At 39.9% G+C, this 25,823-nt stretch overlaps 1 protein-coding gene across 2 annotated transcripts; it reads right to left on the reverse strand.

Annotated features, from left to right (window-relative positions):
- Positions 1-1,742: 1,742 nt before the first annotated feature.
- LOC120561416 (ectonucleoside triphosphate diphosphohydrolase 2-like) lies at positions 1,743-20,392 on the reverse strand. Of its 2 annotated transcripts, none has more exons than XM_039804527.1 (9): positions 20,211-20,392; positions 14,003-14,120; positions 10,918-11,068; positions 10,611-10,770; positions 5,781-6,008; positions 4,681-4,953; positions 2,804-2,923; positions 2,429-2,563; positions 1,743-2,268 (listed from the first exon to the last, which is right to left on the reverse strand). In XM_039804527.1, the coding sequence occupies exons 1-9, from the start codon at positions 20,325-20,327 to the stop codon at positions 2,062-2,064; spliced, it is 1,509 nt and encodes a 502-aa protein (XP_039660461.1). In that variant the 5' UTR covers positions 20,328-20,392; the 3' UTR covers positions 1,743-2,061. The 2 variants fall into 2 exon arrangements, with proteins under 2 accessions (XP_039660461.1, XP_039660462.1); XM_039804528.1 differs by lacking the exon at positions 20,211-20,392 and adding an exon at positions 16,370-16,518.
- Positions 20,393-25,823: the final 5,431 nt, after the last annotated feature.

The following is a 25,823-nucleotide window of genomic DNA, read 5'->3' on the forward strand; positions in this document are numbered from 1 at the left end:
TTTACCACATATCCCCATATCATGTCAGAATCAGATTCAGAAAAGGTTTTATTGCCATAGTAAGTCACACTTACGTGGAATTTGCCTTGGTGATTGGTGCATACACAATAAACATTAATATGATTTAAACAATAAATATAGGAACATAAACAAATATGAAAGGAGGCAGAATGGGTTGAGTGACAATGCAAATATATATATATTATATGCAATGGGCAGGTGTATAGTCCAGGATACAGGTTAATGAAAAGTGTAGTGACAAGGAGGGTTGGGGGTGGGGGTGGTGGGGGGAGTCTGGAGCCATGTTGTTGAAGAAACTGTTTTTATGTTGTGAGATTTTGGTCCTGATGGACCGCAGCCTCCTGCCAGAAAGGAGAGGTTTAAACTGTTTGTGTTCGGGGTGAGAGGGATTCCTACACAGAAGCGACCTGGGTCCAAATTTCCAACGTTTGCAATGAATAGGTTTGGGAACAAACGCACTACTGGGTAACTGATATGGTCCAAGAATAGTTACTTTGTCAGGCAAGTTTTCTGATTTAAAATGCAACATATCAGATCTTTTTTCACACCTTTCTCTGTCACTCATCCTAAACATGACTTTTTACCACTCCTCTACATTCTACTTTCATCAAATGGAAAGACATCAACAACACCCTTTACTGGAACTCATCTATTAAGTGGGAAACATGACACCTAACTAAACTAAACTCAGTAATTTTGAGTGCACACACACACATCCAACAATAACTAAAAAATCTTTTGATATTAAGTAGTTTGACATTGTCAAGTTTGTTCTTAATCCAACTTGCGACTTTATGTTTCAACCATAGACTGTGAAAAATATTTAACAGTCTATGGTTTCAACCCACAAAACTCCAAAACTGCCCTTGCTCCCAGTTACATTCCAGCCAAGTGGACTTTTTGTCATTTTTGTTATCGTCACTGTGATTTAGAAATGGATTATTTTTTCTTCTTCTCCTCCCTGATTTCTTCCCACTGCTCCTTTTAAACTTGTCGACCTCTATCCTCTTCCTACGTCAGAGAGCCTCCCTGTTTTTTTGTTGCTGTTTGTAATTGTTTTGTCTGAATCCTGACCTTTAAATGTGTCATTCATAAGAGTATTTGTGTTTTGTGAATGATAGTTATAAACGTGTTTAGAAATTATAAGGATCATAAACAGGATTCCATAGAAATGTTTAATTGTTGTTTGGTGGCTTCAAATTACTTTAAGCATTTAGGAACTGTGTAATAATTGCTCTTAATGGTGACCAATAAGTCCTTTTGCCACTGAGAAACGAAAATAGACACAGTTAAGTCAACATTATCTTTAGAACCTATTGTCTTAGCCAGCCCCAGTGAATACAGTAAAGATATTAAATGTTAGAGCCAATAAACATCTATCTGCTCATAAAGTCCTACTGTAGTTATGCCACTAGCCGTACAAGACGTAACTGTGACAAATCTATTCAGCTGATTGAAATTAATAACTAAAATAAACTAAAACATCTGCCTCCACATAGACTGCTATGATCACAGTTCAGAACTCATTAGAATGTACATGATTTTGGTTTTGTTACTTTGTTAATATTTTTTCTTTCAGAATTTGTAGGCAGTTGTTTTTGTTAATATTGCATCAGGCCTCTTCTGAAGCACATGTGGGCTGTTCCTGTCGCAAGAAAACAGAAAAAGCCAACTTCTTTAATATGGTCATCGTAAGAAGGTGTAATATGTAACGAATTAGAAACACTTACAAAAAACATGGTTTATTCTGTAGTTTAATTTTACACACACTGACATGAGTCTTCACAAGCAAAAAAAAAGGCTGCTTTGTTGATTTCACTTACATAGAGTACATAAGGCATAAGAAGCTTTAATGTCATTGCAATACTCTTAACAGTATTACAACAAAATTACATTGGTACTCCCTGAGTATTAAAAAGCACAACAATCAAAACAAACAATAGGGCAAAAAAAAAGTTAAAAAAGAAGAAGCATTTTCTCTAAAAGAGTTACACACTAAGATGAATATGAGTTGGGCTGGGAGCTGTGTCACCCTTGCTCTTATATGATGGCTTCTTTATTTCTTGTGTGTCTGTAGACCATGAGTAGGTATCCCAGTGCAATGAGGAGGATGGCGATGAAGAGGAAGAGAATGCCAGCCCAGGGCCCTAGGGGGAGAGCCTTCATCAGTCCCAGTCCCTCTGCTGGTACCAAATTGCTCCGATGCAGCATGTACCCCAAAGCCCAGCCTACAGATGCTCCTCCCGCCTGCAAAAACACACGAGGGGACCCACTGAAAGCACACTGAAAGCACACCGTGGACAAGCCTATAGATTTCAGTGTTAACCTGAATCAATAGTTTGAACACAGACTGAAATCCCTGCAAATGGTTAACAAAAAGGTTTCATTTATTTCCTTTACTTCTGACCTTTTTCTGAAAAGAGATGGACGGAAGGGACTGCTCGTTGAATTTGTAGCCCTGCAGTAAGAGGACCTGGATGAAATTGGAGACGGCGCAGACATTCTTCATGTGTTTCTCTTTCTGATTTGTCCTTTTAGTCATCTATGGGTGGAAATACAGTCGGTTAAGATTTGTATTAGGTTATTCAAATCTCTATCAATTTGATCTTATCTACAATCACTGTAGACATTTCTAGAATATTCAATGGTATAGCAGATGACACAGGGGTCGTTGGGTTGAAATGAGAGTCTACTGGCCTATCTGTTGGTTTTAAACAGGAACATGTTTGAGAATCCTCATTTATTAGGTGCTGGGCTCAGAGAGCTGTGTTCTCAAGAGTACCTCTGAGATGGTCATGTTGCAGATGAGTCGGATTGCCGTCTCCAGTCGACTGGGGGACGTGAGAGGGATGCTGGTGAGGTTGGTGATGTAGCTGTGAGCGAAGAAGAAGGCAGAGAATGCCTGTAGGGAAGATGGGACACTGGGTTAATCCAGAGTTACACAATCGTCCTGAGATGGTAAAGATTATTTTTCAAACAAAGACACTGGAAAACAGTATGTTTTAGAAGGTTTAGACCCTCATGACAGATTTCTGCCTTTCTTTCCCTTTTTTTCCCCATTATTTTACATTCATTTCACAGGCACTTTTGTATAAAGTGACTTACAATTTTAAAGGCTGCCTGTTTTACATCTGGCTGGGGGACTACCGATGAAAATTAGCACTTTTGAGCTAACTCGGGAACATTTACATTGTTTCAATGTTGATTAATGTTCACTGTCCCCTTTCAAAAATAAAGAAATTGAAAAAAAAAATAAGTTAATTCAAATTCAAAAGGAACAATAGCTAGATGTCTTTAAAAATTGGACTTGCAACCCTCCCAAATAACCAGTTGAAAGTGTGCTACAGTAGAGACATAGGTGGAAATCGCAGGGGAGGCGGGGGGATCAGGACCCACCCCATCTGAGGGTTGTCCCCCCCCATAAAAATATCATTAAAACCACACTGTGTATTGTATATAATATATACTTCAAATAATTGTGCAAGTACTAAAACAATACAAACACAAACAAGGCGAAAATTCATTCTAAGTTTAGAAACATTTTGAGTCCCCGGTTAGGTCTACTGCTTGGTTTCTCCCTTTACATTAATGGTACACATAATTCTGGTGGGACTCGTGGGAGAGAGTAAGTCAGTAAGTAGCTAGGCAGGCAAGGCTGTTTTATTCACTTTAAACATTGCGTTAAGTGATTATTTTCTGTAATACAGATGATGCTGAACTGAGAACTGCCTGATACTGAGTCAAAATTATGTTTTTCTCCACAAGTCCACTATGTTAGCAGTTATAAAGTTACTTAGCTTGTTTGGTAGCTTATTGGATAACTAGCTTGCTAATTCCACCCACCGGTTATAGAAAATGAGCTGAACAAAGTGTCACTCATCTGGCGAGAGCGTTGTGCTTTTCTATCTTTTGTATATTGTACAGCTGGGGAAAGCACTGTCTTTAAAGATAATGTTGAACACTCCCCTATTATTGCTATCATTCCATGACCCACAAGTTTCGTGTAGGGGAATGGATGGATGGAAGCCACAGCGTACCCCCCATTACACCACTGAATGTTAAAAAAAGAGAATGGGGTAGGACAATAATATGGGGTGGAACTTTTTTAAAGTTCCTTTGGACATAGTCTCGCATTGCCAGACCTTCCTCCACAGCGTGGAGGGTCTGGCGAGTCCACGGAGCATTCCAGGATGGGAGAAAAACGTGCTCTGGTTTATTGGCATTTCTGTAAACCAGTTACAATCGTCTTGGGCGGCACTAAGCGCCGTACGGAGTAACATCGCCTGCGAAATAGCCTCGGGAAGGAAGTTGTTTTGGTTTAACGTGTACATTCAAAGATTGTTTTAGTCGTGCAACTATAAACTCAGATTCAACAGATAGTCTAGCTAGCTGTCTGGATTTACCCTGCAAGGATCTGAGGAGCAGTTAACCAAAGTCCTCATAAATCCACCGGAGTTTAAAATGCCAACACAAAGAAGGCCCAAGGCAACGGATATCCAGCCTAAATGAGTGAAATCCGGTGGAATTTCCGTTGGCAAAGGAGCAATCCCAGAAGAGGAACTACTTTGGACATAAGCTTGAGCTTCAAAATGTTTTGACTGAGAATGAATTGGACCTTTTGCTGCTTCAGCTATAGGTCTGTCTAAAAGGCTCCCTCACCATGAAGCTTCCTTTCACGTTGGGCTGGAAGACTCCATCAAAGGAGCACTTGGAATAAGAGCAGTTGTCGAAGGAGAAAATCTCTTTTACGCTGTCCAAGCATTTCTGGTAATCTCCTGTGCCCACTACTGATACAGACATCTGGGGGTCAAACTTGGCAGGTCTGTAGCTTTTAGTACACGGAGAATCAAAGACATCCTTCCCTAGCTTGATAGATGTATTGAACTGTTGTGGATAGCAGGGATTGGACACTTGAGGCTTCACACCTTCAGTCTGAAAGAGTCAAAAAAAGATAAAATTGAAACATTCTGGTAAATATGAAAGGAAAGTGCAGCATATGACAAGTATAATTCCAAGTGAACATGGTAGAATAGGGAAACATTCACAAATTGCCAGAACTTTGTAATGGTTGGTAGTATATACAGTATGTGCAATCACACTTGTATGTATTTCAGTAAAAAGCACATATTTACATTGCCAGCTTTATCTCCACCTCTTTTTAGAATAGAATTAACGGGGTTACCTTTAGAATGACAACCAACCCAAATCCAAAAAAAGAAGGTGCACTTAAGAAGATGACTTCACAACTTATATAATATCATGTTCTGAAATGTTCGAAATTTTGGGAAATACTTTAATTTGCATTTTGCCGAGAGTTTGATGAGAAGTTTGAACCTGCCAGAAATGTACAGGTGTTGATAGGTGGATTTTGTTCTTCGGACAGTGCCAGCTGCCAGGCTAGCTGTACTCCATTGCCAGTCTTTATGATAAGCTAAGCTAACCTAAATGGCTGCAGACATTAGAGTTGTATTGATCCTCTCATCTAACTCTCTGCAAGAAAATGCGTTAGCCTATTTTCCAAAATGTCTAACTATATAACTAAACTATTCCTTTGAGCACGTTTGGTGCAGCAGGTTGGTGTAGTCAATGTTGAATACACCCTTTAACCAGAGCACTCTGGATTAAACATCCTTGTACTACAGAAAGACTCTCAGATGGCAGAGAGAAAAGAGAATCCTTAAAGCAGAAATCATGAAAGTCTTGATATTTCTCAACAACAGCCATGTAACTGTTAGGCTTATAACTTTTTTTAACAGTACCATGATAAGATGAGCCAGCAGTCTCCGCAGGAACTGGTCTTGGCCGTAGCATAGGAAGCTCTGGGTGTATATTCTGTAGGTTTGTCCATAAAGCTTTAGCTCCATCGCATTATCCTTGTCCTCCACCTTTTCCGAGGTCTCAAAAGTGATCTGTGTGGAAGCTCCGCCTAAATCCAATGCTCCAATTGTCGCTCTGCCGGGATTCAGCCAACGCCCGACAAAATCATACTGAATGGCAAGAAAGGACACGTTAAGACGTAACAGTTTGAATTGATGTAGGACAATAGAAATATTCCAATTCTGAGCAGAGTTTACTCTGTGGGGAACATCCACTCAAAAACACTGACACTTTTAAAACCCCTCTGTGTGGAATTGTGTTTGTTAGCCATGCAACCAACATGAATTCATAGCAATATCCGTTGGTCACAGTCTGTCAGTCGGTCCATCACTGCGGTTCAGAGTGACACAGCTGATGCATTGCCATGGAATTTTATATAAATAGCCATGGTTCCCTGAGGATGAATCCTAATGATGTTGGTGATCCTTTGACTTTTTTTAATTAGCTCCACCATTGTGTAAAATTTCCCATTCCCTTCAGCCTCAGCTGTAGGCTACTTTGTGTTTAGTGCTAACCTAAGGATCTGTACCAGGTGTCCAAGTGCAAAACAACAGTCCACTTTGGGTGATAATGCACCCTATCAAACTTCCATGTGCTTGTGGTCTTAAAGGGTAACTACCGTTTTTTTTAACTTGGACCAACAATCTTTGAAACTTGTCCAGTATTAAGCGTGAACGCTGTAACCTGCAGCCACAGACCGGGCTGCAATGTAACCCTATGGGGCAAATGTTCAGCATCAATTTGGTGCTGTTTTTGCCACTAAAAGGCTCCGATTATTATAAGTGTGTGACAACATTATGGAAAGGATCCCTACAGAGATAGACTGTTTTAAAACCTCTTTGAGACCTTTCTGTTGAACCAGAAACAGCTCTGAGGTCGCTAAACCCACCAGTCTTCAAAACAATACTTTTAGCGTGTATAGACACAACATATTTTTACATGTAAATCGGTAAACTATGTATTTATTTCAACCAAAACTGGAGTTGTGATTGTTGGAAAAGTGGGAAGACACCCAAAACGGCTTTTCATAGTTTTATTTTGTTTCTGTCGTCTTTGAATGAAGTGTAATTTACAATGCTAAAATTACTGTTTATTTACATGGAGTCTGGTGGGTTTAGCGAACGCAATTTCGCGGATGTTTTTATGTTTAAAAAAAGCATTTAACTCTTTAACAATAAGACGACCTCCCTAGAAATCCTTTCCATAATGTTGTCAGACACTTAGAATATTAATCTGAGCCTGTCAGCGGCAAAACAAGCACTTTTGTGAAGGTAAATACAAACTGGACAATTGCCCTATTAACTTAGACACAAAAACATAGGAAAATAGGGTCCAGGTTGAAAAAAAACGGTAAATCTTTTAATGACACTTGAGCGCTGTGGACGCCCACCAAGCGCCAGGTTCAGGTCCGAGGTTTCTGCCTGAAGAAAGTTTTTAAGATAATGCTATGATTTGAAAGAAATATGTCACTCATGTAGGCACTTGACAACTTGCAAATACTTCAGGTCGGGCTTTTGGGACAGACCCTAAGATAGCAGTTTGGGGAGGACGGGATTGGACGACACATCCCACAAACTATTTATTTTTGAGCAGGGGAATCGGTCTTGGGGGGGGACAACTCACACCCTCATGTGAGGAGTGTGGATGCGGGGAGGGGCCCATGGAGAATGCCTTTCTACAGGGCCCAGAATTCTCTGCTGCGCCCCTGTTTTTGAGCAAACCACCACCTTTAAGAGCAACTCCAACCAGTGGCGGTTCTACACGGAGGCCTAGGGAGGCCAGTGCCTCCCTAGAAATGTCCCTGGCCACCCCTGTGGCCCCCCCGTGCTGACCAAATAAAAAGATTATTGATTTATTATGATTTTACACGCGAGCGCCAAAAGCGGAACTAATGTGCGACGCAACGTTCCACACGGGTAAATTAGAGCGGCGCACCCAAACACTGTAGCCTGCCTTCCACGCCCACATGTGGTGCTGCTCGTTGAATGAGACACTACTCTTGGAGAGAGGAGCTCCGATTTCTCCTGTTGCAAGAGTCGAAGGTAAGCAAATCAATTTCATCTGTAAGTGACTTGTTGTTCTTGCACATAATCGTGTTCCTTTTGTTCCTCACACTGATCATGAAATCAAGTTTGTAAATGTCTGGTCTCGATATGTTTAGAACTTAATCATATTTAAGCAAACTCATCGAAGCAGAAGTGAATATCCAAATGTCAGTATCCTTGCTAGGTCTACACAATGTTGTGATGTAAACCACGTAACTTCATCCGTCTTGGCTGTTGCATTGCAATAACAAATACATTTGAGTAAAGTAATCAACAGGCTATCTGCCCGTGTTAAGTAGGGAGGGATGGTTAGGCAACCAAATGTAATGCTTACCCCTACGTTTTTCTTCTTCTAATAGTTATCATGAAACGAGGAAGGGATATAGCGTCTTTTTCTGCCCCAGTAAACGACAAAGTGAGAAAAACAGCAGTGAGAGAAACAAATCAAGGTGTTGGAGCAGGAAGAGGGAGAGCCAGAGGAGTCGGTGGAGGTTGGAGAGAGGGCATGTGATGAAAGTGAGGGCTCTGACACAGAGAGGGAAATTCCAGAGGGTGAGGAGGATGAAGAAGAGGGTGAGGAGGATGAAAACATACAGGGACAGAGAGAGAACAGCCAGGGGGACAGCAAGTGGATCAAGTACTGCACCATCAGGTTTGTGATGAAGAAGGTTCTTACAGCTTTTGCAAAGCAGTGCAATTACTATTTCATTGTAGGCCTACTGTGTGTCCTTAAAATGCTGCTTTCTGCTGTAAATTATTTTTTTGTGTCAATGTGGCTTGGTTTCCTTTTTTTAAGTAAATACTTGGTCTACATTTTGAAATACATGCAGATATACATGCATACAGTGGTATTCATACGTTTAGAAACCCATGCTAAAGTTTACTAAAAAGAGGAATTAAAAAATATTCTTTTGGAAATTGATCTTAGTTAAAGAAAAAAATTAGGAAAATCCATCCTCCAATTTTCTTTGTGAATGAATAATGACGTAAATAAATAAATGTTCATCCTTAAAATACAGGGGGCATAAGTATACACACCCCTATGTTAAATTCCCATAGAGGCAGGCAGATGTTTACTTTTAAAGGCCAGTTATTTCATGGATCCAGGATACTATGCATCCTGATAAAGTTCCCTTGGCCTTTGGAATTAAAATAGCCCCCCCACATCATCACATACCCTTCACCATACCCCCCACATCATCACATACCCTTCACCATACCTAAAGATTGTCATGGTTTTCTGTTTTTAGTTAGCCTAATAGCTAAATGAAATTAGATCTATATCAATGCTAATAAAACCATGCCAATCTCTAGGTATGGTGAAGGGTATGTGATGATGTGGGGGGTATGGTGAAGGGTATGTGATGATGTATGAGGGTGAAGGGTATGTGATGATGTGGGGGTATGGTGAAGGGTATGTGATGATGTGGGGGTATGGTGAAGGGTATGTGATGATGTGGGGGGTATGGTGAAGGGTATGTGATGATGTGGGGGGTATGGTGAAGGGTATGTGATGATGTGGGGGGTATGGTGAAGGGTATGTGATGATGTGGGGGTATGTGATGATGTGGGGCTATTTTAATTCCAAAGGCCAAGGGAACTTCATCAGGATGCATAGTATCCTGGATCCATGAAATAACTGGTCTTTAAAAGTAAACATCTGCCTGCCTCTATGGGAATTTAACATAGGGGTGTACTGACTTATGCCCCCTGTATTTTAAGGAAGAACATTTATTTATTTACGTCATTATTCATTCACAAAGAAAATTGGTGTCCTTAAAGGTTGGATTTTTCCTTTTTTTTTTTTTTGGCAAAAGGCATTAAGATCAATTTCCAAATGATTTTTTTTTTTTATTCCTCTTTTTAGTTAACTTTAGCATGGGTGTCTAAACTCATGCATACCACTGTAAGTAAACAAATGTTGTAGTTGTGCCCTATGTTTACTGTCCATCTTTCTACAGATATCAGCAAGTCCAAGAATGATGTACCAGTACAGCCCAACTTGAATATATTCCCAACCATTTTGATGGGGGACAGAAGACGGAGCTTCAGGCCAAACTGGTCTAATCTTCATCCATGGCTCGAGTATTCTGTCATGATGGACTCTACATATTCCTATGCATGTAGACGTTTTTAATTTTTTATTGCCCTACCTCTCTTGCACCTGCACTCATTCTTGTACAAAATAAATGTTTATATGATTTTAAAGTAAAATAAAGTTTATAATCTTTAAATATAATTTGTTGCCATTTTTTTATGTGCCCCCCTGGTTAAACACTGGCCCCTCCTTGGCCCCCCTAGTAAAATTTGTCTAGAACCGCCACTGACTCAAACCAGCAACATTTGATGCTCATCAAAACACCTGCACATTGTTTTCTATATAAAACCACATGGCGACAACATCTTGAAAAGCATCATGGGTTGATGCGTGTCGACGTACACCAATGTCCTATTTCACAGCATTGCAACGCACATGCAGAAATTTGTATCACCTTTGCCTCCCAGATCAGCACATCCTGGCCACTGTTCCTTGGCTACTTCTGTCGTTACAACGCATGTCTTGCACAAGTCAGGCACTTTCAATTCCTCCACAAAGGGGTTTTAATTTAACAGGGTTCTTTCCTCTGTGACTTTCTATATGTTGAACAGAAAAGTCAGAGAGCTCACCTTGACAAAGTTTTCAAGTAAGTAGTTGACTGTGACCCAGCCGTACGCCCCCTCCTCTTGTCCACTCAGGATGGTTGCCTCTTTGAATTTGAAAGGGTAAGACCGCAGTTTGTTTTCCACTTCTTTCAGTAACCGCTGGGTCTCTGTGGCATTGACTATGCTATTAAAAAGTGGTGAGAGTTAAATAGGGAATGAAACAATATTTATTTCCTCCGGAGATCCATTTTAGTGCATTCATGCATAATTGATAAGAAATGTGATATAAATAATGGTGCAATATCCTTTCTTAATAGGAATTTCTACTGACTTCAAGAGTCTCATGCCTGCCGTAGCTCCCAGCTGGAGTGGAGTTTGGTGGTGCCTGGATTTGGGGATATCCTTCACAGCTTGTTCCATACAGGCTTTCAGACTTTCTGCTGCTCCACCATGAACACCCGCATAGCTGGATATCCCTCCACCTTGTCAGGAAGAGAAAGCAGTTCTGCTTACAAAGCACTAAGCCTGACCTTCTCAAAAGCTGGACTTCCCTGTCTTTAAGGATGAATGACTTACTGGGAGAAAGGCGAAGTTAAGGGTTTCTAAGGAAACTCTGAATACAAACAAGGAACAACTGGCATCTGGTAAGGATGTAGAGCACTTAGGAACAAATGTCTTGCACAACACATAGCGTGTTGACATTGCGTCTGTAATATTCTGATATAGTTATTGGATAAGTTTAGGATGGCATTGTGGAACTGAAAGTGAGAATGTCTTTACCACCAGGGCAGTCTGGAGTTAAAGCATTGGTTCAGGCAAATTACAAATAAACATATTTTCTCCCTTACTTAGTTTTGAAAATATATCTTTGTATATCTCTTAAGATTTTTAATGGAGGTGAATGGAATTGTTGGAAATTTAATTTTTAATTGTCATTTTTTTATTGCTGTAAAAGCATCGCAAGTTGTATTATGATGAATTTTAAGTTTCCGAGATGGATGGATCTCAAAACTTGGGCAAATTAATCCAAAGTGAACTGCCTGGCTAGATACCACAAGAGGTTAATGAAAAAATATTTGTTTTGGTTATATCAACCGTAACGGTAATTAAGGGTTAGACTGACCTAACATTAACACAGAGATCTTCAACAGAGGGTCCATGACCCATAAGGGGTCCTCAGAGTTACTTTAAAAATTTTAATATGTCTCAAAATATACATCAATATGAATCCAACATATTAATAGCAAAGATAAATTGGCCTATTTAGGATAAGCTTACTATATATGTAAGGTAGCCACTATGATAGCCAAACATTTAAGCTTAAGGATTCACTGTGCCTTCCAAATGTATGTTACATGTTAAAACATGACATACTGTATAATAACCATTTATTTTAATATTTAGTTTAATATCTACTTTAATATCTACTCAATTGTATACAATATATGCAGTAAGGGGTCTCTCGGTCTCTCTTTCAGCTAAGGGGTCCCTGGCCTAAAAAACGTTGAAGACCCCTGATTTAAAATAAGGGTACAAATCATACACTCAAGTAATGTTTAGCTAATGCATGACTCATGATGATTAAATGCATTAACTACTGCAGAATGTATCAATGAAGGATCAAGTCACTATGACTTTATGTTCAGATCACCAATTAAGGAATGTTAATTCACAGTGACTTCATACAGCCATATCAGCTGGATACCACATACATGAAAGTTTATTTCAGACCGATGCATTTGCTCCACCTTCCTGAAAGGAGAACAGTAACTATTCTCATAGAAATATAAAGCAATTTTTTCTCAATTCTAGTCTTTTCTCCTCTAATATGTCATTTGGCACCTGCTAGATGATTCTGGTTTGGTGCAGCAACATGTAAATGTTTGCATTGGACAACCAGTTTGATAATTAAAAAAAAGCTTTATATTTCCGTGAGAATAGGTATTGTTAACTTGATCGCATCAATTAATGTATTAAATAACTGTGAATTAACATTCCTCAATTGATGATCTGTTAATGTAAACTAGGCCCAGAAAGTAGTAAGTAGTAACTTTATTTGCTAATGGTGAGCAAAAGGAATTCCTGACAAATCCATCCTGCAGTAATTCATGCATTAAATCACCATGAGTCATGCATTAGTTAAAGCCACTGGAAACCCAAATCCACAATAGCCTTCTAACTATGTCATTTAGGATCTTATATACATAATAATAAGTATCTACAAGTATTACTAATTAGTTTCAATCCAAATTCGAAATAGTCATTTAAGTTTCTGTTAAAGGGTAACTACCGTTTCTTTCAACCTGGACCCTATTATCCTATGTTTTCTAATGTTGTCAGACACTTAGAATATTAATCTGAGCCTGTCAGTGGCAAAACGGCACTTTTGTGAAGGTAAAGACAAGCTGGACAATTGCCCTATTAACTAACTTACTTACAGCGATCTTGCTTATTACTGGACCAATGTCAAAGATTGTTGTTCACATCAGTTACTTAGACACAAAACCATAGGAAAATAGGGTCCAGGTTGAAAAAAAAAATGGTAGTTACCCTTTAACTTTCCTGGTATTGGGTTTTATTAATTGGGCGTGGTTATGCACAGATATTTATTACGAATTTTATGCAATAAATTCCGCGAACCAATCGCATAAAAATGTACGAGTCACGTCACTTGTACCATGCAACAAAACCACTGCTCCCGCTCAATCTGTCTCTTTCTGAGTCAACTCATCTCTCCTTAATATCAAGCCTTTCATATTTTACATTGCCTTGCTATCTATCTATCTATCTATCTATCTATCTATCTATCTATCTATCTATCTATCTATCTATCTATCTATCTATCTATCTATCTATTATCTATTTCTTTGTGCCATCATACTTGTGTGTGCTGTCTCTTGGTGCACATCCACCGGTGAAGATGACAACCTGACATTATATTATTTTCCGACCGCGGTGGACTTGAGGAAACAGTGGACCGCGTTTTTGGTGAGGTGTGGTGGAGTAGTCCACAAAACCTCCTGCATATGCAGCGCCCATTTCCCATAGACCAGTTTAAAAATTACTTATATGATTTTGTACTGTTATTATGAAGTGTTAACGATTCATCTGTGTGTTCAGGGGAGAGTGTGTTTGTCCCATGTTGGTGTTTCCACTTTAAGAACATAGTTCTAAGAAAATGCTGAATACTGGTTTCTTTTTTTTAAAAATACTTCTTTGCCCTGAACAAGACCTCTCAAGCAGTACTTCCTTCCAGACTGCAAGCTAACCACAACTAGCTTGACAATCAAATACTGACTGGACTTCCTGAATCTTGTCAGTATCAGTCTTTAAAGCCTCAACCAGGCAAACCTTATTTTAAAGCAGTGATGCAGCCTTTATTATGCCAGCCTTCTCACCCACTGGGAGCAGCTTACCTTGTGCATTACACTCGCTGTGCTGGGTAACAATACCAGTGCCATTTTGCTTGTCAGCCGGCCATTTGTAGATGTACATGGAGGTGTGGGATGAGCCTGCATCTAGAACAATTCCATACTGAAACAGACAGATTACATGTCATGTCAAAGCAACTTACAATTGCTATATACGTCAGAGGTCGCACGCCTCTGGAGCAACTAGGGGTTAAGTGTCTTGCTCAGGGACACATTGGTTGATGTATCGCAGTGGGAATCGAACCCTGGTCTCCCGCACCAAAGGCATGTGTCATATCCACTGCACCATCACCACCCCTATGGCCACAGATCATTGGATCACATAATGCTGCTTTTTTTGAAGTGTCATTCGTTTTTTGTCATGACAAGTTATGGTTAGGGTTAGAGTTAGGGTTAGGGTTAGGGTGTCATGTGTTCATGACAGTGTGTACACTCTTATGAAGATACCTTCAAGTAAAGTGTTACCGAAATTTGTTAGACTGCAAAAAAGCAGGTTTGGCGAATAATTTCTCCTAGATTGTAAGTTAATGCACGCTCCATTTCAGTTGGTGACGTTTGTTGCCTATCGTGAACACCGAAGGCCAAAACTAAAAAAGAAGAGAAGGAAGCATAACTGATAGCATCATGGAAGCACCTGGTGCAGGCTCAGCCGTCAACATGTCTCGCATTGCCAGACCTTCCTCTACAGCGCTGCGGAGGAGGGTCTGGTTAATCCACACAGCATTCCGAAATGAGAGAAAAACGTGCACAATCATCTTGGGCGGTGCTAAGCGCCGGACGGAGCCCCGGTGCTGCTGCAAAATAGCCTCGGGTGGGACTTGTTTTGGTGGAACATGTGTACGGTCTGGCGAGGGTCAGTGACTCAAATCTGTTCGGTGTGATGAGGTGACTAGAGTCTCTCAAAATCTGAGGAAAATCTTTTAAACTGACCTTTTGTTGAGCTGAAATGAAGACAGATTCAGCAACTGCATGGCCTATTTCTCGCTTAAAATGTTCTCAGAAACACGTTTCAGTGAACTATTTTAGTACGAGATATGAGATCGTATTCTGAACGGCCGCCATGACGCGTTCGTCCAATCAGCTGCAGGTTTTCATTTCTTGGGCAACATTACAGATTAGCGGGGGGGCCAGCAAATGTTTTACGTATTAAACAGAACTGACACTTCGCTGCAACACAAACAAATATATTTATTCACCTCTATTCACGCACAATGAGGCATATTTTGATTTCGTTTTGATTGCACTGTATTTTTGAGGAACTGTAGGTCTACAAAATTAATTTGACAAGAAATTCTTCATAGGGAAACCAAAACCCAAAGTAGGCTATAGTATGAAACCATTCATAATGAAACTAATTGCATATTTGCCTCAGTGGCAAAGTTGGCAGCCTTGCAGTGTGCATTTGATTTTTCTTGGCTTTTGGAAAAATAACTCCAAGGCTGGGTTACACTAGAACGGCCAGGACGGTCATTTTGAACCGTTTTGAAATTTATATGTGTAATAACTTTGCTAAATAAAAAAATACAATCCTGCTGGTACCTGGCTTTTCCTAAAAGAGTCTGTATTTTCATTTAAAATAGTTTTTATATACTGTACATTACACAAAAGGCAAAGAAAATACAATCACTTTGACCTATTTTGGCCATACACTGTCATATTGACCGCTCGGATTATCGCGGTTTTGTTTTTAATCTTTTGCGTGGTTGAAGATGCATCTTGGTTGCTTAGTAATAATCATAGTCTCTGTCAGAGAAACGTAACTAGCGGTCTCGAGTAACAAGTGTGGGCATCACCGATGGGCCGAAGGCAAAGCCAGAGTCGGTAACGTAGGCTACGGCGTGGATGGTTCGGAATCAGAAGAAAAGCACCGGGCGCTCGCTCTGTGAAAGGCGCAGTACGCCTACACGTAGACGGTAGCTGTCTACCTGTTCATATAACTTTATACATGCTACAACTGGCTGGAATCATTGCACACAGCTGAGAGCGGAGTTTATGGAGGAAAAAAAGGGCAGCGGCGCACGGTCCGAGCTGCGCTGCGCACCGCAGCAGACACCAAATCGGAGGCAGTGCCTGCCAGGTTAGGTTAGGTTATAAATGTTCAAATAGCATACTTGTAATTGTTATTTGGCTGTGGATTATATTGAATGAATTTCCCCCAATATGTTTCATGAATGTATGAAATAATCACGGTTTAGCCTACTAGGCCTATGCCATGATATGATATCAAGGGCGATGTATTGAATCAACAGCCACGTGCAATTTAGCTAGCAGGTGAAGGTGAAACTAAAATGTGCAAGAACTATAGACTAATACAGGCTTAAATGTACTGACAATATAAGTTATACGACTTACAGTTGTCAAGAATGCACACATGCCATCTCAACCGGGTCCTCCGGACAGCCTGTCTCTTTTTTCTTTCTCCCTTTTCTCCGAGTGGCGCGCGTGCCCACTCGCGTTGTGAAGCGCGTGTCTGTGCTATTCTCCGTCGACGCGCTCTTTACAATAACTGCTGATAGACGGCTTTTTGTGTATATATTTCTGATACCGTGGCGGGAGAAGTCTAACCGTGGCGTACCGCCACTTGCCAATCAACATAGAGGAAACACTGGGAACGTTGTGGATATAGACCCCACAATAACAGACGACGATTACCCCGATGATAGCGGTGAACGGGGTGGTGATGAAGATAACGTTACACACCTGTTTCTGTAGTTGCAAGAAATGTTTTTGTGCGTTGGAGTGGAAGATTCTTCCTCACAAAGAAAATTAAAATTCTGTTTCTGTTTTTCTTTATGTTAATGTCAGACTTTGAATTTTATGTTTTAGGATGTGTGGAAACCCTGAATATTATGCTTTACTATGAGATGCTTTACTATTAAAGGCTTAACCCTCTGAGGTCTAAGGGCATTTTTAGATATCTTCTTGAATTCTCCTTTAAGGTTTTTTGCATATAACCTGATCCCCATGTGTTTCATATCAAAATGTTCAGAACAAACTCAGCTTTCTGTATAGTAACGCCCCAAAATGTTCCACATCAATGTATAAATAGATAATTTGGCTCTAAAGCGGAAATAGCTCAAGTCTACTGTGAAAACTTACCCACCCTTAAAGTGATGGTTCGAGGTCTAATTCACCGGTCTTTGCAACATGATTCGCACAAACCCCAGAAAATTTTTTCACCTGGGTCTAACACTGGGCGTAGTTAAGCGTGAGTAGCGTTAGCCGCTGAGTAGCTTAACACGGGCTTATGGACCCACGTTTGTATCTCTTAAATGACCCCAGCCAATAATGCCCGAATATGTACCAAAGGTCTACACTAGTATATATGGGTTATGCTCTCATAAAACGATGGATTGGAAAGTTTGTAAGTACACCAGAAGTTTATGAACACTTGCCTGCTCTCTTCTGCTCTCTGTTGCTGTTGCTGCTGCTGCTGCTGCTGCTACCTGCAGTTAGACGAGTGCTTAGGGCCGTCTATAAATTACTACACCGAAAAGAGATACAACAAAAATATGTATTAATTTAATGATTAACTAAGGTAATGTCTCCAAACTTACATCAATTATTACTTGTCTCCTGCTAGTTATATTACAGCACTTACTTTAAAAAATAAGTTAAATAAAAAAATATTTTTGTTGCATCTCTTCGGTTTTGTAATTTGTAGATGTCCCTAAGCACTCGTCTCACAGCAGCAACAACAACAGCAGAGAGCAGAAGCCAGCAGGCAAGTGTTATTTATATAAACTTCTGGTGTACTTACAAACTTTCCAATCCATCGTTTTATGAGTGCATAACCTATATATACTAGTGTAGACCTTTGGTATCATTTCGGGCATTTTTAGTGGGGTCATTTAAGAGATACAAACGTGGGTCCATTAGCTCCTGCGCTAAGCTATTCAGCGGCTAACGCTACTCTAGCTAACTATCCCAATGTTAGACCCAGGTGAAAAAAGCTTCTGGGGGGGTGTTTGGCTCGAGGTCATGGTGCAAAGGACCCTAGGGTGAATTACTCCGAACCATCACTTTAATTGTTTTGGTGCTTGAAATGAGTTTACAAAAGTATTAGGTTCACAAAAGTAGTGTAATATATGAATAAAATAGTAAATAAATGTCTGAAATAAAAAAATGTAATATCGCTTTTTGAGTAGGACTGTTGTCACACATCGCTTGGACTTGCCGGTGTGTCTTTTGTCCACAGAGGGTTAAGTACAGTAAATATCAGATACTTTAAGACTTTTACTCAAGTCATATTGTAAAAGGTGACTTTGACTTTTACCAAAGTCATTTTTTGGTAAGATACTCATACTTTTTCTCAAGTATTGCTTTCGAGTACTTTATACAAGACTGGACATACCTCACAGCCCCTCTGATAACATAGGTTCACTGACTACACCTGTAAAAACCAAATTGGTGTTACATTTGATTTAGTGATGTATTTGTATTAGTAGTTGTAACTACTCTGTGTTGTACAACTTGCGTAGGCTTGTTCTCTTTAGTTTGCACCTTCTGTTTCTGGGCAATAGACAGGATGTGGCTAGACCTCCAACTGACAATTTTGCAACTTCTGTACATATTCTTTTAGATTATCACCTTTTTTGGTTGAACTCATTGTTTTTGCAAACACATACTTTCATGAGACTAAATGTACAGATTAACTGATTTGCTATAGAGCCCTGGGTTATGTTGTTATGTATTGTGGTGTCTTAACTCATTCTGCAATGTTGACTTTGTCTGTCTTTGTGGTCTTTTGCAATGACAACTTCAAAGCATCACGCTCTTCTGTAGGCAAAGGCAGCATAAGGCAGAATGAGACCAAGTTCTTTTCAAATATATTTCAGCAACATTAACAAAAGGATGAGCACATGAATAATGTTCTCAGAAAAAAATCTCAAATAAAACACAAACAGCTTCTTTTATCTCGCACTCTTTGTCTGTTTCTTTCTTGTCTTGTCTGCTCGGTGGTGCTTTGCATCGCTTCCTCCCTAAAACACACCTTTGAATCCGTTGAGCTTAGCAACTATCACGCAAAGTGGTAAGAGCTGCGTGTTTCATTTTGAGAATTCAGCAAACACACAGACAGCTGAGCAAGTTAAAATCAGGACACATGACGTTCAAAACTGACCATTGTCTATGATGATGACACAACAGCTGAGAGGTTTTTCAGCAACAGTAACAAGAGAAACACATATTTGAACTTGTGTTCTAATCGAACAAGCTACTTGTAAATTCACTATGTTTTAATGTAGCCTAGTTGTGGGTGGTGACATTATATGTAACCCAGAGTTAGGGAATCCATTTAAATAGTCAGTGTTTTAACTGTAACTGTAAAAAAAACAACAACAACAACAACAACGTGCCCCTAAAGCATCCCCTGCTTTATCGTCTATTTTAAAAAGAAATGGGAAAATAATTTACTAAATGAACAAACATGCTGTTTTGAAGAAGACTTGGCTTCACTTTTCAGACCTAGAAGCTTAGTCAATTATTTTTTACAGTCTATGATTTTAACATACTACACCAAAAATGATTGGGGTGGTGACCGAGGCTGAACCTTATTATTTCGCATATATGTTTCACAAGTCCCTCCCTGGGGTTATGTTTTCTTTGAGCCCTTCTCTTGACTAAAGAATGTGCAACACCCTCCCGACAACATGTTAAAATAGTATAACAGTATTTCATTTAACCCCAATTTAACAATTTAAACTTTATTATCTTAATAATGGAACTTCTAAGGTGCACAACCTATAGCCCACATTCTAAATCCCTGATGCACAAGGCGTCTTCTGCATATGACAAAGCATTATGAACAATGGTGCAAGTAAGAGATGTGCAGTATATTGCAAAGAAAGACTGCAATATAATATAAATCTAGGATGAGAACAAAAGACCCTCCCCTGTTCTCATAACAAAGTCAGACTGCCCCACCTTCAGCCAAAGGAAAATTACAAGGCAATGCAAACATTTTAATTTTCGTAAGTAAGTATGTAAACTTAATTATACCTTTCAAAACCATGGTAACAAGGTGCTGTACAGAGCAACATTAATTAAAACGGGAGGAAACAGTATGACTAAAAACAAACTTAATTAATGTAATGATAATACAGTAGAACAATCCGCATCTTTTGAAAAAAACTATACATGTAACCTGCCAATTATAAGATGATGCATAGCCTATGATAATTCTTTTCATTACCATGTATTCAGGTGGTGTCTCCATGTTTTTAGCAGGATGGACCACCAGCAGAATCCCGACTATCGCCAGTATCAGCAGCACAACCGCAGGGAGTGTTTGGGAGTAGCGGAGAGCCATACTGGAGACTGTGCGTGCGCTCGGAGGCTCCCGGCAGCTCTGCGTAAAAGCGCGGGAGCACTTAATGCTCAGTAATGAAACCCACAGAAATACAGGGCGTGCATTTAATAGTTGATGGTGTGGGTTTGGTCTGACCTTTTTTGACGTGTCATTTGGTAAGTTCCCCCCGCTTCCTCTCACTCCTGCACGAACCGTCGCGCATCCACACCCGCACTTTGATGGGTATATTTTAGATTTAAGTTATTTCTCTGACTGTATAGTTTGGAGCCCGAAAGTGTTCAATAGTAAATACCTTAACACGTAACTATTAAGTGAATATTCATACGAATACATTGTGCATAATATATAAATGAAACAATAATGTCTAAAAAGAAACTCAACGCATATTGAAGTTTTATTTAGGCTATTACACTTTTAGTATTGACATGTTTATTTCAAAATGTGGTTTTTTAAAAGTCTGTTTTTATTTAATAGTGGTATTTTCCCAATTACCTTTGATTTAATGCCTCTTTATAATTTATAATGTCACATGTCATAATGACACATATTATTTAATGCCTGTGTTGGTGTCACAACCTTCTCACATTTCCAGTATTATTAGGAATTTCTGTATGTCTACAAAATCAATAAGATTTCCAATATAACTTATTACAATAAGAATAATGAAACAACATTTCATAATAACAGCTCATTGTCTTTCTGCTGTGGCCAAAGATGGCAGCTCATCCTCTGGTAGCTAGAAAAATTAAAGACACAGTTGGCAGGGTTTAGTTCAGTTTCTCTCCAGACTGATTGATTTGTGCCACCAACCACAATTACATCTTATACTGCTCATCAGCTGCTGGACAAAGAATACTTCAGCAAACAATTGTCACCTCAAAATGATTACCAAAGAAGTATAAAAGTATAAAAATTGTTGCTGTAACAGCCCATAAAACAGCTGGCAACCACTATAGGGTTAATGCTAATGGCTGAGAAGAGAGATAATTTGGTGAAACGTTAACATTATCAAAAGCCAAAAATTCCCAAGAGCCAAACTGAGATGATTAATGAGCAGCATGCATGCCTCACTAAGTGATGTTCTGCTTAATCATTCTGGAGAAAAAAACACTTTCCTCTAGTCTGGATCAACAGAAGTAAATTTCCAGCAGTGGCGTAACAAGGCCCCTATGCAGGATTATCAAGGCAAGCCCCCCTACTACAGCACGTGATGACGGCACAATGTCCACGAGTAAGCTACCATGAATAGGACAGGAGAGGATCATAGAGACACAGCATAAAAGAGATGAGATGACTGACAAAATCAGGAGTAGCCTACGTGCACCACAACAACAAAAAAACACTGGTGAATGCGCACCATAACACATTAAAAAACACACAAGGGCAGTCCCTCCACGATTTCGCGGCCTTCTTTTGAGATTGTTGCGGCCCAATATCACGGGTGCCTTTGTAAAATATTGCGATAAAAGTTGCAATGTCTTTTTTATGTTTGTTGCAATGAAGTTGTGGAAGACAGTGAAAGTTGCAAAAAAAGTTAGCAATATTTTTGTTTAGTTCTTCACTACTGTACTTAAGTACTAAAAGGCTGTATCTGTACTCTACTTGAGTACATATTTTCGATGAGTTCAATACTTTTACTCCGCTAGATTTTTTATGTGCTGCATCGTTACTCGTTACTGTTGTGAATTCCTCATGCTCCGGAGACTGTGTAGGTTACAGTGTGTGTAGTTACGGCTACGTTAGTTACGTAAGAAATCCCTGAGATCGCATCGTGTTTCTTTTCCTTACGGTGATCGCCTGTTCAGAAGTCAGAGACGATGTAAGTTTGTACTCTTTATATTTAGTTATTGTTGCAGCAGATGAAGCTATTCCTGAGTTGTTTCAGTCTGCAGTGAGTACTGAATGTTAACCGTTGGACCCTGTGATGTGAAGCTGCTAGTTTATCTGTATTTTGCTAGCTTGCTAACTTTCCACTACATCACACATTTTATTTCAGTATGTGTTAATAAGTGATTAATAACCCACTGTTATATCAGATAATAGTAGTTATAGAAACTACTTTCATATCCAGCAATGTACAGCTTGTGACTGCCTTAATACCAAGTAAAAAGTTGAACTCCAACAATATGATATTCAAAATTTGACTGCTTTCTTTAATAACTACATAAAACAATACTTGTACTTTTACTTTTAGTACTTGAGTAGTACATTTTAAAATAACGCAGCGGCGCTGCATTAGAAAAAAATGCTGCACGTCAAGAAGCTGGCTGATGCCCATCTTTATGCAAATTAATCCGTTGAATGCGACGCGACTATCCAGTAGAAGTAGACGAAAATCTTTCAAATTTTGTTATGTTGTTGTTCAAATTTTAAATTTGTTAAAATGTTTTCAGAAACACGTTTCGGTGAACTATTTTCACCATTTTTCATTATCACCACGCTTCAGTTGTGTCGCAAAAATGGACCAGCACTGTAAGCCTGACGTAGCTCACAGCGGACGTCAGCTTGCTGTGTGTTGCCATTCTCAAAATCCTTTCGCCACGGGAAACAACCATAGAGGTAGCAAGCTACTCATTGAAAAAGGCACATTTTTAAGAATATTTGGATTGTGCAACAAGGTGGGCCTGCTTGGTTCTTTCAGTGAATGATTGTAAAGATTCACAAAGAATATATTTATGGACTGGGACGTTTTGGGACTGATTGGTGATGATTGCTGTGGGCGAAGTACACAGTGCAACAGAGGATATTACATTTAACCATTTATCCAGCTAATTTAAATAGCTCACGTTACTGTATTTAACGGTTATAACGGTTAACTTCATTTAATATTTTTTGTGGCATTTCTTTTGCAGGGTGCAAATATTCCACCAAAACAAGTTCCTTCCCAAGACCATTTTGCAGAGGCACCGTTGCTGTGTCTGGAACTTAGCGCCACCCAAGAATATTGTGATTGGTTTAAAGAAACGCAAACAATGCAGAGAGTGTCTTTCTCCTATGGCAGAATGTATGTGTGGTGTAGCCAGGGAGATAGGTCTGGCAATGCAAGACACATTTTTCTCTGATTGTATCTTAACAAAGTCCAGATCCAGTTTGACAATGTCATCTTGAGCTTGAAAAGTTGCCTTCTGACATTTTGTGGACCAAATTATTGATTGAGAAAATAATCTGCAGATTAGTCATGGTCATGTGTTGCAGCCCTTATGCTACTGTATATATGTTTGTACATGCATGTGATATTTGTTTACAGTATACTGTTTATGTAGCCTGAAATCTAGACGCACCCTAGTGGCAGCAAATGTAATTTGCAGCCAGGGTCAGTCTAGCAACTCTCCGTTGGCTTACCAGCTGGAAAAACCAAATTCTGGTCAGGCCAATCACAGTTGCGACGGTTCTGCGTGAATTCCCTACTTTTCTGCCTTTAATGTACAGGACAGTTAGGTGAGAAAGAGGAGAGAGAAGGGGAAGACATGCAGGAAATCATCACAGGTCGGAATCGAACCCTGGACCTCTGCATCGAGGCATAAACCTCCATGTGTACGTGCGCCTGGTCTACCCACTGAACCAACCCGGTATGTAGCGCATTTCATGAAACTCAAGGACGCTTTACACAAGTATAGGGGGACAAAGGAAAAGAAAATAGTAGGCCAACACAAACACGGACTGAAATGAATAACACATCCGAGCTACATGGAAGGGGGACATAAGCGCCATTTAGGCTACTTGCCGTAAATCATTTTGTTAGCCTAGAAATCTAGACGCACCCTAGCGGCAGCAAATATAATTTGCCAGGGTCAGTCTAGCAACTCTCCGTGTGCTTGCGAGCTGGAAAAAAACAAATTCTGGTCAGGCCAATCACGTCGTGTATAAAGTTGGTGGGTGGGCTTAACATGATGGCAGAGTTGCGACGGTTCCGCGTGAATTCCCTGCTACTTGAAAACAAAGAAAATGGCTGCTGCTGCTGGCGAACAGCGGTCTTTGGAATCGGCTTTGGCCGCAACTCTGGAAGACTTGGAGTTAGGCACTGAAGAAAAAAGGAAGATGTGTTTGGAGTTTTGCCGACCGGAAGTTTAATCTATCAACTAGCGTTGCTCTGGTTGGCTATGAGTGCAGAGGGAATTTGAAAGACAAGCGTTTATCCCGCCCCTCGGATTGAGCCCTGCCAATGGTGAGTTCCCAGACCCAACATCTTGATGTGGGTCTGGCTTGTCAAGCTACTGTTTATATGTCTGACTGGCCACATTGATGACCTGTATCAAGTAGTCCATGCCCCATTACCATAGAGACTCGTGTCAACAGCATCAGTCAGCTGCCCCCTAGGAAGGAACCCTTAATTTGTTAATTAGTGTGTTGTGTGACCAACTCTGATTCTCAAATATTGTACAAAAATAGGTTTGGTTTTATTACAAAGAAGTTTAAAAAATCCCAATTAAAATAGCAGGATGCATATTAGTAAAATAATAAATTAGGTGGCAGCTACATTTGGTCTTACTCTCCTCAAAGTAGGAAGGTCAGGTCAGCACGCACACCACCTCGGGAGGCGACTGTGGGAGACAGAAAGAGGAGGCAGAAGGCCCAGCACCGACAAGGACATGCACTACACACTTATTTCTACACAATTCGATACGGCATATCATGCAAGATTCACTCCATTATATCATGCAAGATTTACTACAAAATATCATGCAAGTCACTACAAAATATACTGGGTCGAGGCTACACACATCCTTACAGTGTCACCCGGTGCAGTCTCACCACAAGGAGGCAGTGTGTCGACACGGACCCAGCTTTGTACAGGTTCAGGCTGTGGATATACAGAGAGAGAAAAGAGCCACCTGTGTTAAAACTACCATCAACGATATCGCTCAGCAGACCACTTGTAAAAGCAAGCACAGAAATGCATCGACCGAGGCAAAGAAACAAAAGAAACAAAATTGTAAAATAACCGTAGAAAACAGTGACTGGACTGGTCCTCCTTTGAGAAAACAAACAAAACACATTAGTGGCCAGTCACAAAGTTACCGTGTCTTGCAAAAAATGATTAGCACCTTAATAAAAAGAGTAAAATATAAGCCTACTTTGCAAGGACACAACAAACTCCTATAGCACAGTTAATGTGGGAGGAGGGAATTTCCAAAGCAGTATTTTCCATAGCTCCACAGCCATTAGTCACGTGAGTGGTAAACTGAAACATACAAAGAAACTACAGGTTGAAGAACATCCTATAAAAAGTTTAGCCAAAACATTAATTGCTACCACATACGGCTAAAACAGCTGACAGGCATTACCGTCAATTTGCTCCAGTTCCCTTCGTGAAGGACGGGAACTTGCGTCTGGCTATCACCCCATTGGGACCAAAATCATAAATCAACCTTAAAGGTCCCATGGTATGAAAATTTCAGTTTATGAGGTTTTTTAACATTAATATGCGTTCGCCCAGCCTGCCTATGGTCCCCCAGTGGCTAGAAATGGCTATAGGTGTAAACTGAGCCCTGGGTA

Source organism: Perca fluviatilis, chromosome 6 (genome assembly GCF_010015445.1).
Source record: "Perca fluviatilis chromosome 6, GENO_Pfluv_1.0, whole genome shotgun sequence".
NCBI classification, from domain to species: domain Eukaryota; kingdom Metazoa; phylum Chordata; class Actinopteri; order Perciformes; family Percidae; genus Perca; species Perca fluviatilis.

Excerpts from the sequence above, each read along its gene's own strand:
- LOC120561416 (XM_039804527.1), bottom strand. The coding sequence starts at position 20,327 with ATGGCTCTCCGCTACTCCCAAACACTCCCTGCGGTTGTGCTGCTGATA. Across the intron at positions 14,121-20,210 it reads AGACACCACCTGAATACATG|TATGGAATTGTTCTAGATGC; the intron begins GTAATGAAAAGA and ends TGTCTGTTTCAG. Across the intron at positions 6,009-10,610 it reads TACTTGAAAACTTTGTCAAG|TATGATTTTGTCGGGCGTTG; the intron begins GTGAGCTCTCTG and ends CTTGCCATTCAG.